The sequence below is a fragment of the Macaca mulatta genome, chromosome 8, assembly GCF_049350105.2.
Source record: "Macaca mulatta isolate MMU2019108-1 chromosome 8, T2T-MMU8v2.0, whole genome shotgun sequence".
In the NCBI taxonomy this organism is placed as follows: domain Eukaryota; kingdom Metazoa; phylum Chordata; class Mammalia; order Primates; family Cercopithecidae; genus Macaca; species Macaca mulatta.
This window is the reverse complement of record NC_133413.1, coordinates 130,866,372-130,880,230: the sequence shown is the minus strand read 5'-3', so window position 1 is coordinate 130,880,230 and position 13,859 is coordinate 130,866,372. Positions and strand designations below refer to the sequence as shown.

At 35.4% G+C, this 13,859-nt stretch overlaps 1 protein-coding gene across 1 annotated transcript in view; it reads right to left on the bottom strand.

Annotated features, from left to right (window-relative positions):
• Positions 1–13,859, bottom strand: part of MTBP (MDM2 binding protein) — a 79,222-nt gene that overhangs the window by 27,545 nt on the left and 37,818 nt on the right. The window contains exons 12-13 of the mRNA XM_001098134.5: positions 7,919–8,092; positions 5,697–5,804 (exon numbers count right to left, since the gene is read on the bottom strand). Coding sequence (XP_001098134.4) covers positions 5,697–5,804; positions 7,919–8,092 — 282 coding nt within the window. The remainder of the gene's footprint in view (positions 1–5,696; positions 5,805–7,918; positions 8,093–13,859) is intronic.

The window sequence follows — 13,859 nt, the reverse complement described above, 5'->3', positions numbered from 1 at the left end:
AAAGTGGGTAAAAACCAAACAAACCAAGATTAGATTACTACAAAGGATAGGAATTATATTTGACTTCTCAACAGAAATACAGTAAAGCAGAAGACAATGAAGCAGTATCATTGAAATTCTGAGGGAAAATGATTTTTAACCTATAATTTTATTAGTGAAGTAAATAAATTTTCAGACACGCAAGAACTCAAAAAATTTATGCTCCATGAACTTTTGCTCAAAAAATGACTGGAAGAAGTGCACCAACCGAACAAAGGCATAATCCAATAAAAAGGAGAATAAGGTGTCTAGGAAAAAGAACATTCCAAAAGAAGAAAAGAGGAAAGGGAAATCTTCAAGATATTAGCAAGTCTAACAAGCAATCAGTCCACAGTCGAGCAAAATATGAAATGCTCTAGGAAAGAAAACAATAGAGAAATAAAAAGGAACTGATGTATTTGAACACACAATGAATGTTAATGATAGGAGTGCAGCAGAAATGTTGGAGCCTCTGGAAAAACATAATAATGTTTTGTCTATACAGAAGAGTAGGCAAATTAAAAATAAGGTGATTATCAACCATAAGAAAAACAAAGAATTATATAAAAGAGATTTGATGATCATCATTTATTACATGGCTCTGCAGTAAACTTATTTATAAAATTATAATAATGTTAAAGCCAACCACTGATTTAACCAAAATTCATGACTTCACTGTAAGAAGCAGAAAGAGAATGTGAAGATTATGTGGGAAAGTGAAGTTTTTATCTTCCACAGTTAGATGTTAAGATAATGCCTGAAACTGATAAATCTAAGAAATAGCAGCATACATACATTATTTGTATAGGGGTCCACCTGGAAGAGCTGAGGATAGCTGTCTATAAACACAGGGACTGAAAGATGGGGAGGCATGGGTGGCACATTGCTGTTTGCCTCTTGAAGCTTTTTCAGTATCATTTGATTTTTCAAACTATATCCATGTATTACTTTGATAAAAATAGTCTATTTTAAAATACTTCTAGTCTAGTAACATTTTCTTCCACAATAAAATAGTAACCTAAAAGTTCATAGAAAATTCAACGCAATACGCATTTATTAATTTTAAGAGCTTACTGCCTAAAAACCACTGTACTGTGTCCTTAGACACAGAGGATTAAAGCATTATTACATTACACTACCTGAGGTCAGCACACAAATAACGCAAGGGAGTAGAATAAGGAGGAGACAACCAGTGTCAAGGTTCTACTTTAGAACATCAGCTTCACGATACAAGCCTCTGTAAAATCCTGCATCAGCAAGGTGGACGTTGGTAGGGTCCTTCCAGATCTGACCCAAGGTAACTAACATGGCTTCCACAATCAAGAACATTAGGAAGAGTAAAATGACAGCTATAATATATTCTGTCTCTATTATATCCTCTTAGTGAGAAAATCATAACCTCATTGTCTTTTTCTGCACAATCTGCTGGGAGCCATTCCAAAACAAAAAGTTACCGATGGTTTGGTTTTATCTGGAAGATGTACAGAGTAATCTGCTTCAGAAATTAGCCCCTATGTTGTTATTAATGTTAAAAATATACTCAAATCTGGTTGGGCGTGTTGGCTCACTCCTGTAATCCTGGCACTTTGGGAGGCCAAAGCAGATGGATCACCTGAGGTCAAGAGTTTGAGATCAGCCTGGCCAACATGGAGAAACCTCATCTCTACTAAAAATAAAAAATTAGCCAGGCATGGTGGTACACGCCTGTAATGCTAGCTACTTGAGAGGCTGAAGCACAAGAATCACTTGAACTTGGGAGGTAGAAGTTGCAGTGAGCTAAGATCATGCCACTGCACTCCAGCCTGGGTGACAGAGCAAAATTCTGTCTCAAAAAAAAAAAATTTTTTTATATATATATATGTGTGTGTGTGTGTATATATATATGTGTGTATATATATGTGTATATATGTATATATATGTGTATATATGTGTATATATATGTGTATATACACACACACACACACACTCAAATCTGAACCTGAACCTGACCTATATTTATTAAACCTGTCAATTATATTACAATTTGAAAAACAGAGTAAGAATCCATATTGACCTTAATGATTAAGAAATGGACAGAGAAAATAGATAAAGTTTACAAGTTATGAGTAGGATAATTTACCTAGGCAAAACATCATCTCTACACAAGTTAGTTTGCATATAAGTGGCAGATAAATATCTGAGAGAAAAACATTGGACTAAAGTCTAAAAATGAGTCAGCATAAGAACGCTATTTTCCTAAAAAAGCTAGTAATAACTAAGGATTTATTAAAGAAAAATGTAGAAGCAGAACATCCAAAGGAATCAGCAGGTCGAGCATAAGCTTTGCACTGGGTTTTATACATTTAACAAAGATGTAGGGAGCTCAGAGTAGAGACTGCAATACTGGAGCAAAATGATAATACTGCTGTTTTCATACTTATCTTGTATCATACTGAACAGTCTTTTATTTAAAAATTGTTCAGCATTCTCAAGCCTTTTCTTGAAAAATCAGTGAAACAAGATTTTTAATATTTCCAAATACAGAAAGTTCTAAATTACCAACAAATTTGGTAAAATATAAATCACAAGCTTATAAATTTTAAATATCATCATTTTAATTAAATAGTATTACATGTAATTTTCTTTTTTTTTTAATTAATTAATTTATTTATTATAATTACACTTTAAGTTGTAGGGTACATGTGCATAACGTGCAGGTTTGTTACATATGTATACTTGTGCCATGTTGGTGTGCTGCACCCATCAACTCATCATTTACATCAGGTATAACTCCCAATGCAATCTCTCCCCCCTCCCCCCTCCCCATGATAGGCCCCTGTGTGTGATGTTCCCCTTCCTGAGTCCAAGTGATCTCATTGTTCAGTTCCCACCTATGAGTGAGAACATGCGGTGTTTGGTTTTCTGTTCTTGTGATAGTTTGCTAAGAATGATGGTTTCCAGCTGCATCCATGTCCCTACAAAGGACGCAAACTCATCCTTTTTGATGGCTGCATAGTATTCCATGGTGTATATGTGCCACATTTTCTTAATCCAATCTGTCACTGATGGACATTTGGGTTGATTCCAAGTCTTTGCTATTGTGAATAGTGCCAAAATAAACATACGTGTGCATGTGTCTTTATAGCAGCATAATTTATAATCCTTTGGGTATATACCCAGTAATGGGATGGCTGGGTCATATGGTACATCTAGTTCTAGATCCTTGAGGAATCGCCATACTGTTTTCCATAATGGTTGAACTAGTTTACAATCCCACCAACAGTGTAAAAGTGTTCCTATTTCTCCACATCCTCTCCAGCACCTGTTGTTTCCTGACTTTTTAATGATCGCCATTCTAACTGGTGTGAGATGGTATCTCATTGTGGTTTTGATTTGCATTTCTCTGATGGTGAGTGATGATGAGCATTTTTTCATGTGTCTGTTGGCTGTATGAATGTCTTCTTTTGAGAAATGTCTGTTCATATCCTTTGCCCACTTTTTGATGGGGTTGCATATAAACAGAACCAAAGACAAGACCACATGATTACATGTAATTTTCAAAATAAAATTAATGAAAATAAACTAATTTTAAAATTAAGCCCTAACAAATTTTATTTCATTTTTGTGTTATTTTAAAAAACAAAGTGCCTCCATAGTGTTATTAGTGAGTACATTTTTGTGCAAATTTTTCTAGCTATTCTTTCTAATTTAGTATTAGAAAAATACTGGAAAGAGTAATAGGTCTACTCAGTGTTTTGCTGATAATTTGAGGAAATCTTTTTGAACAAGTTTTGTTTCTCTGTAAACACTATAATCTCTGTATGGATACTGAACCACTAATTTTTTTCCAAAGAGAGCTGAGCTGTTCCCATTATATTCTTTAGTTTTCGTCATGTACAAATAAGTTAACTGCATTGCTTTAAGTACTTTTCTGTTCACACTTCACTTATTTGAAAATCACTGAAGTAGACGCTTAAGACATGCTTACATTGGAAACTTTCTTTTGCTGTCATTTGCCTCTGCCTTTTGAGACACAGGCATTCTAAACAGATGCATCTTTGTCTCCAAGTTTTTAATCCAGTATTAACTCTCTGGGTAGAGAAGAGATTTGTTCAGGAAGTATTTTCATCATAAATAGATTAACTGGATCATTAATCTGAATCAAGATTTAACATTTCAGATTGCAAAATGGCCATTTCATGGATATATCCAGAGCAAGTGTCTCTAGCAGCAACTAGCTCTAAGGTCTTTTTTTTTTTTTTTTTTTTTTTGCATTTCTGTACCCTCTCCTGCCCTCTCACCAACTCTGCTGAACTTTTCACTCACACCTCTAGGCAGCAACCTAGTTGTAGCTGTCATATTTCCCTTCCCACACAACCAGGAGGGATGGCCCTCTTGGGGTTAAGTCTTCTCCTTTCACAAAGAAGAGATGCACCAGCTTCAGAGAGGTCCCTGCTCCTCTGATAGTTTTTCTTTTTGGAAAGGTGAGGAACAGAGGTGAAGATGAAACAGTGGAGATGTTGAAGGAACTGAGTTATAAAAAGCTGCAGGAGGCTTATGGCAAGGAAATCAGGGCCTGACGGGTTTTTGGCAGGAATAAAGCAAAGTTAAAAAATGAATAATACTGATGTCTGAAATAAACATTTTATATCCATAACAATACTGGTATTTCAGTATATATGTGTGTGTGTGTGTTTATGTATTTGTTGGTTATAGCATGTACTACACTTTATTAAAAATGATTTGCCTTTCTAATTACACTTTCCTTGAGCAAACATCATTTTCTCGGTTTAAAAGAAAAAAAAAAACACCAATGGTTAGAGGAGCTCAAGACTACACAATTACCCTGGATTTTTACAATTGAAAAAGTTTGTAATCTTTACATGAATAATTGAGACCAAGCATTCTAAAATTATCTTCTATTGAATAGGTAGGCTACTGAATTCACACTTTTAAAATATGTTTTTAAAGAAAAGAATGATCATTCTTATTTTATAATATATGTAATATATAATTCGAATATCTTTTTTTCTACATACAACTAAGGAGGACTCACAATTTGAATCAATTTCTTAGAAATTACATAACAATAAATAAGTTCAATTAGGCAACAAATGAATGCTTAAAATTTGTATTAAAAAATAAGACTGATAGCCAAATTAACTGTAAAAGAGAAAACGTGAAATTATGACTCTTTTCTGAATAAATCTATAATGCCAATGTCACTCAGCACATGAAATGTTCTTACTTATTATTGATGATCATTATTAAACTCTAAGAATCAATGCTCAAGGTAACACATTAATTTCCCTAAGACTTGCATTTTTTCCTATTTGTAGCATCCAACTTCTGCTACCAAAAATATATAAAAAGATATTTTATCAAGAGTTCTACACTAAACAGAAAAATAAAACTTACATACCTTTTCTAGCATCCAATTAAAGACAAATTTGGAAATACAAAATTTGCTGATGAAGTATTTTTATAACTTAACAGTGACGTACAAATAAACAGAAACATTCTGAAGCTAGTGAAAACATCTCTTCTACTCTACATCATCGCTGTCAAAAATAGTTCCATAAATAAGTAGTGTAACTAAAAGATAAACTATATAAGAAGAAGTGTGCAAATAAAAGCAGCTTATGTCCGAACAAGTCAACATTTTTAGAGTAGGATGAAATATACAAATTGTTACTTACTTAGGCATTCTTTCAAAGCTAAAACTTGAACATTAGCTAACTGTTTCTCTCTTTGTACAATCTGCTCCCCAGAAAAATGTGGAAGTGATAACAAGTCAAAAGGAAAACCTGAGCAATAAGAAAAAAAAAGGTCAACATTAACAATGCCCTTTGCCAACAATTAGTACTCAGTTCCTGGGAAATGTGTTACAGCAATGATTTAACAAAAAATAAAAACCAATCACTCACCTCTCTTGATCTTATATATTTCAAAGTAAATAATAATAATAATTATGCAGCAGAAAATAAGCATACTCAATTATTTTGCATTTTAAACATTGACCTGATTTTTAAATTGAGGGAATTAGATAGTAAAGCAGAATTCCCTGAATCACATTTTCTTCCACCTAATCAGAAATCACAGATAGGGAACGGGAGCCAGTCTCTAAAGATACCCCCAAAAGCCACTGAATGAACCACATCTCCTGTTATTCCTTTTTGTGCAGTACCCTCCACCATGAATCCAGCCTAGATCAATGTGCTGGATGGTCCCATGATAGCCTTAGCCGTGTCTCTCTCCCCATTCTTCATGCCCATAGTACTCAGAATAACTGTAGAACGTACTGGAAATGTACTATCTTGAAATAGGGAGGAACTGTCCAAGATAGCTTGGGTTTTTTTCCTTTGTCCCCTAAAAGCAGGATGTCCTTTAAAGCGTCGCCCAATGAGTCACATGGCCCCTGAAATACAGAAGCCAGGTCAGGCTGCCTTTTGGGGTCCCTTAGCTGTGGTGCAAACGGCACACATGCAATCAAGACTCCATCTGCCCTGGGAAGCTTTCCTGAGCCTTGGGGGCCTGGCTTACAACAGATCCTAGGCTTCTTTCTTGCTGCCTATCTGTAAGTAATAAACCTGCTTCACATAACTTGCATGTGAGTGTGTTCTGTCACACTGGACTAGGACAAATTGGTGACCAGTACATGGTGGACCTAAATAGTAGCCCAGGGGACAGCAGAAAGATGTATTTAGACTCCTGTTACTGGTGGTTGGCATAGTGATGATCTTCCCTATTCTCCACGCTGTGGCAGTCCTCCCTTAAGATTGCTAATTATTGGACATGCTTCACACTATGTAACAAGGTAACGTAAACGTGACACTGAATGACGTCTAGCTAGGACACAGAAACCCTTGCAGCTTCACAGAACAATTGCTCTAAGTCAGCAACAATATAAGAAGTCAGCCTAGGCCGGGCGCAGTGGCTCACACCTGTAATCCCAGCAGTTTGGGAGGCTGAGGTGGGCAGATCACGAGGTCAAGAGATCGAGACCATCCTGGCCAACATGGTGAAACCCTGTCTCTATTAAAAATACAAAAATTAGCTGGGCATGGTGGCGCACACCTGTAGTCCCAGCTACTCCGGAGGCTGAGGCAGGAGAATTGCTTGAACCTGGGAGGCAGAGGTTGCAGTGAGCGAAGATTGCGCCACTGCACTCCAGCCTGGTGACAGAGCAAGACTATGTCTCAAAATAAAAAAGTCAGTGAGTCTACCCTAAGACCATGATGTTTTAAGGAAGCCCAAGCTAGCTGTGAGGAAAGGGCCTGTGGAGAGAAAATCAGACCTCATCTGTTCCAGCCATCTTAGCCCAGGTACCAAACATGGGTGTGAAGAAGCTATCTTAGACATCAAGCCCTGTGGAATCTTCAAATGACTGGAGCCATAGTGTATGTGACTGTAATCATATGCATGACCTCAAAATAGAAACATCTAGCTGAGCCCATTCAACCCACAGGACCATGAGAGATAATAATAAACTGCTATTTTTAAGCTAAATTTGGGATAGTTTGTTATGCAGCAATCAATAACCTAAATAATAAAGCCTGGGAAGAGGGAAAGATGGGCAATAAAATAGAACGTGTGGCTTGAGACAATGTAAATGAAAATGAGAAATCTAGCAAAATACATGTATTTAAAGTGGAAAATACTAAAAATTTCATTTTTAGAATTGAAGGCTGATCTACTAAATTTTACTAGGTATAATGTAGAAGGAATTTGCTCTTTGCACATTAAATTGTAAAAAAATGTCATAATATGTTTTAAATAAAAGGTAAATTAATGAGAGAGAATGGAGTTTGGGGAAAATAAATTCATTAAATTTTTAATATTTCTTCTACTTAAAGCCACATATGCTAACTACACACACAAACAATGTAAACATGTTTTAATACCTAAAGTTAACACTTACTCAATTTGGCTTCTTCTATCTTTGTTTTCATCTTTCCGTGAATTAAACTGAGTGCAAATGAGCCATTGATCTGGTTGGCTGAGTGAATCAATGTGGCTTTACATCTTCTATTGCCATTACCTTGTAATAAGAGATAATAGCTTGAACACTCTCCTTTCACTTCAACATCTGGAACTAAACAAAAACAATTATCTTGTTAAGTATGTGAAAATTCAGCACACAACACAACAGAATCATACATTTGATCCATAGGATATAATAAAATTTTTATGTTATTTTAAAACAAGCTATTCATACATTCAGGGCTAGTAGTCGTTCATTTAATTGAGAAGGCTGTTAAGGCAAAAAATCATAACAAACAATTACAAAGCATAAATCTTTTATGTGTACTTATTCTTTAACTTTTGATATGGCTTACCAGAGTTCTACAGTATATTTCTTAAATAACCACATCAATAATGTTTATAGCTTCCATTTCTTCAAAGGGGAATAAACTGACTCCTACAAACACACATAACTTAATTGATGGAAGCAGAAGGGTACAGCTATACTCGGGAGTAGCTTTTTGCTTCTTGCAGTGGGCATCCATAATGTATTTTACAGAAGGAATGGAGAGCATTCATTAATCTGGCATGCCAGTTATGTGAAGGTGAGTTAAGACAGCATCTAGTATATTTTAAAAGCAAATCAAGTGAGGGTTATAGTGAAGGTTGAAGAAAAACTGTGAAGCCTTTGAGATTAAAAATAGAAGTAGAATCTTTTTTTGTTGAAGATGGTGAGTTGGACATAAACATTTATATTCACTATCTCCTGAAATTCCACTAAATGAGAATAAAGAAATCTTAAAAATAGCATAAATCTACAAAAAACTAATATCTGGAAGAGACAACAACTAAAATTTGAAAGCAGAAAAGTATATGAACAACTGGTAACAAACTTCAATCTCTCCGCTGCTAAGGAAGCTGAGAAAAACAGCAGAGAAAGCCCCACAGCAGCACAATTTATACATGCATCCTCAAGAGGTCTGGAATTGTGACCCCAGATGGCTCTGGAAGCAAAACAAAGCTGCAATACGAAGAGAGTTTGAAAGTCAACTTGAGAAACAGGCCTCCTGATCCCTTATTCTATTCAGGCAAATGACTGTCAGAAGATTAGAGGTTTATTCTCTGAATAGGGTAAAACGAAGTGTCTTCGGCTTGAGATACATAATGCAGAGTTAAGGGCTGATTATCAGGGAATAAAAGTGAATGCTTACCTCTTTAAAAAGTTATCTATGTCTCTATTTCCCTTAAGTTTATTTTAGGGGCTATCAGGATGGCAGGGTGAGAAAGTCTGTGGACCCACTCCCCAGCAATACAAGCACAACTGGTGAAATGATCCTAAGGGTATATACCAAATTAAGAAACATTTATTCAGGAAAATATACTAAGATTAGGGTTGGGAAGAAGCAGGTTGGACAGATTGGAGCATCTATCCATTGAGTTGGAAATGGATTGGGAAGAAGCAGGTTGTGGCTTAGTATTTAAGAGTCCACAGGACTTCAGTCGCAGCCTGCTTCTCTCCACCCATTCCCAAAGCAGATGAACAGAAACTCCAATCAAAGTGGCTGTGGCCAAAAAGATGGGTCTTCCTCTTCCCTCGCTTCCAATAAAGGGTTACAGCATCTCATGGGAAGGAGCAGGCTGCCAGCAATTTCTCATCCCCTCATTCTGAGTTGAAAAGACTAAATTCCTGATGCGTATGATGAGAATTTGGGGACTTCTTTCTCCACCTAGCTCCTGCTCATAAGGTAGAGGTTCTACCCCAGGATAGCAAAGCTGAGAAAATAGGGACCCAAATGTCCTCACCTCGGCACATTCACAGGGCAGTTTCTACACTGGGAGAGGTACATAAAGAAGACCAGAAGCTACATGCTGGCCCAGCTACCAAAGTAGTGGCTCAGAGATTTTGCCCAGGGGAAGAGACCTCAAAACAGAAGGCCCTAAACTCTACCCAAAGAAACTGACTTCATCTGACTCAGATTGCAGTAAGTTGGAGCCTAAAGGGGGTCTCAAAAACTATGGAGACTTGGTAATAAGCAAATAAAAGGAGGCTGGTAGTTCACCTAATTAAGAGAAACAAGCAAAAGATCTCGTTCATTAGAGAGAACGGGGGAATGAGACAGCTAAGAAGCGTCATCTTGGTGTCAGAATTCAAATCGAAGAATGCCCACAAAAATGAATCAAATTTAAATGGATGTGGAACAATTTAAGCCCCAATGCATTTTCAAAAACAATAAAGCAATTAGTGAAGATGGCAATTAGTGAAGTATAAAGCAGCTACATGTGACAGCAAATGAGGCAGACACAGAAGGTATCAGGGAAAGGGAAAGTGAGTCAGGCAGAGACCACTGGATGCCCAGGGTGAATCTGGCCACGCTGAAGGCTGCACCCTCTGAAGAGTGACACCAAAGTCAAACAGACTTCATTAAAATTCATACTATAAGCAATACAAGCCCAACTCATACAACAAATAAATATACAAACAACAAGAAAACAAACCTAATAAGGGGGGAGAGAAATTATTAACCAACAACTACAATATATTACCTAAATTGTCATCTTTATCAAGAAATTATGAGACATGCAAAGAAACAGGAAGGTGTAATACCTACAAAAGGGGAAAAGCAAGTGATATAAAATACTTGTGAGAGGTCCCAGAAGTTAAATATAACAAAGACTTCAAAACAAACATTACAAATATGTTCAAAGAACTAAAGGAAACCACATGAAAGGCACGATGACAGTCTCATCTAATAGAGAATATAGATGAAAAGATATAAAATAAAAACCCAATGGAAACACTGGAGTGGAAAAGTACAATAAACTTAAAAGGACTGAAATCATTAGTCCTTTTAGACACTAATAATTCAGAGAAATCTGGGAAATTAACAAATATGTGGAAATTAAACAACACACCAACAAAAGATATATGAAATCATAATGGAAATTTAAAAATACTCTGAGATAAACAAAAGATATAAAGTTTATCAAATACAGCTGAAGTAGTGTTAAAGATCTCAATCAATAACCTAACCTTCTACCTTAAGACACCGAAAAAAGAGGAAGCCCAGCAATTCCACTCCACTCCTAGATTTATACCAAAAATGATTTTAAGCCTGTACCTGTATATTCAGAGCAGCATTATTCATAATAGCCTAAAAGTGTCAACATTCCAAATGTCCATCAACTGATGTGTGGATAAAATGTGGTATATCTAAGTGATGAAATATTATTCAGCAATAAAGAGGATGACGTACTGGCATATGCTACAGCATGTACAGCATGGATGAACTTTGAAAACATACTAAGTCCAAGAAGCCAGTCATTACAAACTAGATATTATATGATTACACTTCTATGATATGTCCCAAACAGTCAAATCTATACAGACCAAAATAGATACATGGTTGCTTAGGGGTAGGGGGAGGAATGGGTGGTGGAAATGCGCAATGATTGGTAATGCGTATGGGGTTTCTTTCCAGGGAGATTAAAATGCCCTAAACTTGATTGTGGTGATAATGGCACAATTCTGTGATTATATTTTTAAAGTCACTGAATTGTAAACTTTAAAAGGGTAAAATGTATGGTATGCATTATATCTCAGTAAAACTGTATTTTTAAAAATTATCTTAGGAATGTAAAGTTCTGCTTACAAAAAGAAAGTTCTTGACAGTACTTCAGTTCTTTAGAGACAACCACACAGCATATAAAAGATCCTTTTATATAGTATACAGATGTCATATATACACATATATACATCCCAAAATACTAAGAAAGTACTGTAATTTTATTACAATAGCTACAGTTTATTTCAGAGATAGGAAGATACTGTGGGTCATAGTCTATCCCCTAAAACAATGATGAAGTAACAAAAACAATTTTTACAATCAGATTGCTAGAGTGACATTAATTCTGTTCATAAACTATAGTTTTACAACATGAATTTAAATAAAGGTTATTAGAAAAGAAAAACACTTGTTGTTACCAGTTTTATTTGAAATTAAGGTTTGCCAAAAGATACAGTGACCTTAATTCATTTACCATTTTAGCTACTTGCTGATTCGACTTACATATATCTCTTCTATCTATGACATTCTTTCCACATTTATTTTAAATCTCATCACCTTTATTTGCATTTTAATCACTGAAGTTTGTAATTACAACAACCTTATTTTCCTCAAAAGAAAAATATTTACTGTAAAGAATTCTCCTAGCCATAATGACTCTGCAGTCATTTAAAAAATGTTGCTCCAGATTTGGCAGGTGTTAATTGAAGACTTATTAAATAACTTTTATGTAAATACCACAGAGAGTAACAGATTTACAATTAGCATAGTTATTCTAGCCTCATCACTCTTCCTAAATAAGGGAAAATGATTACTAAAAAAAAGTCTGTCTATTTTCAACTGCTATGTTTATTTACATTATCATTTGATAAGGTGTTGGCTTGTATGCCCCTTCTCCACCAAAAGCATACATATATTTTGGATAATACTATACAGATAAAATGGGAGAAGCAGAAACTACCAAGTGTCTATTAGTTGCATCAAAGTTTACAGATAACACATAAACCACAATAAAGTCTTATGTCTTTATTATTAGCAAAAAAAATTCTTATATAATAAAAATCAAGTTATATTCTTTGTCAATAAGTTTCTTAGTGGTTCTTAAAACCCTGTAACACTCATTTTTAACGGTTAATATGAAAACAAAATTATAACAATCTAAAGGATAAATAATATTCCACATAATAGAAGGAAAAAAAATATCCCAGGACTACAGGGGAAACAGGATATTCTGGGTAAGTGAATATTCTGACTTACTGATAGTTATTATATATGTTCATAAAGAAATGGCAAAATAATATAACCAATTATTTTAATAATCATTCCAAAAATGAAATAATAAAACAAAATCTAGTTTCCAATGTAGGCATCTTAGGAGGCTACACTCTTTTCAACAATGAGATCGCTGTTTAACTCAAGACTCAACTTTTGAAACAGCCCTTAGTGCCAGGTGGGGAGGCACAAGAAAAAAACATCAATCTAAGTACTTTATATTCATAAAGTATCTTCAAAAATGTATTTCCTAGCCTGATACCCCACCGTATTCATCAGACTAAGCTTTGAACAATTTAGCATAAAACTAGGCTGCCACTGACATTGTTCAAGAAAATGACTGTGGCTCAATTTTTTAAAAAATCTAAAATAGTTTAAAAAATGACAGTACTGGCCGGACGTGGTGGCTCACACCTGTAATCCCAGCACTTTGGGAGGCTGAAGTGGGTGGATCATGAGGTCAGGAGATCAAGACTATCCTGGCTAACACGGTGAAACCCCATCTCTACTAAAAATACAAAAAATTAGCGGGGTGTGGTGGCACACGCCTGTAATCTTAGCTACTCAGGAGGCTGAGGCAGGAGAATCGCTTGAATCCAGGAGGTGGAGGTTGCAATGAGCTGAGATCCAGCTACTGCATTCCAGCCTGGGGAACAAAGCAAGACTCCGTCTCAAAAAAAGAAAAAGAAGAAAAAAAAAGGATAGTACTGTTGAGTAGGTGTATAACTCACTACTGTGAAAATTATAAAAACACAGGATTTATAAATTCCACCATGACTATTTTAAACAATTAAGTAATATTAGGGTCATAAACTATATACATTTCCTCTTAATTACAATATTAAAAATTACACAATTTGAAAGCTACAATGAATAGAGAAGCCACTCAGAAGATATTTCCAGATCTTATTCATTATGAACAGCAATGATTTCTTTGTTGTTTCACAGACACAGAAGCATATAAGATTGGAGAGAATAACAAAAAGCTACTGCAGAATTTAGAAAGAGTGTACCTTCCATTACCAATTTGATTCAAACAAGTTTGAGATACAGTAAGCAAGT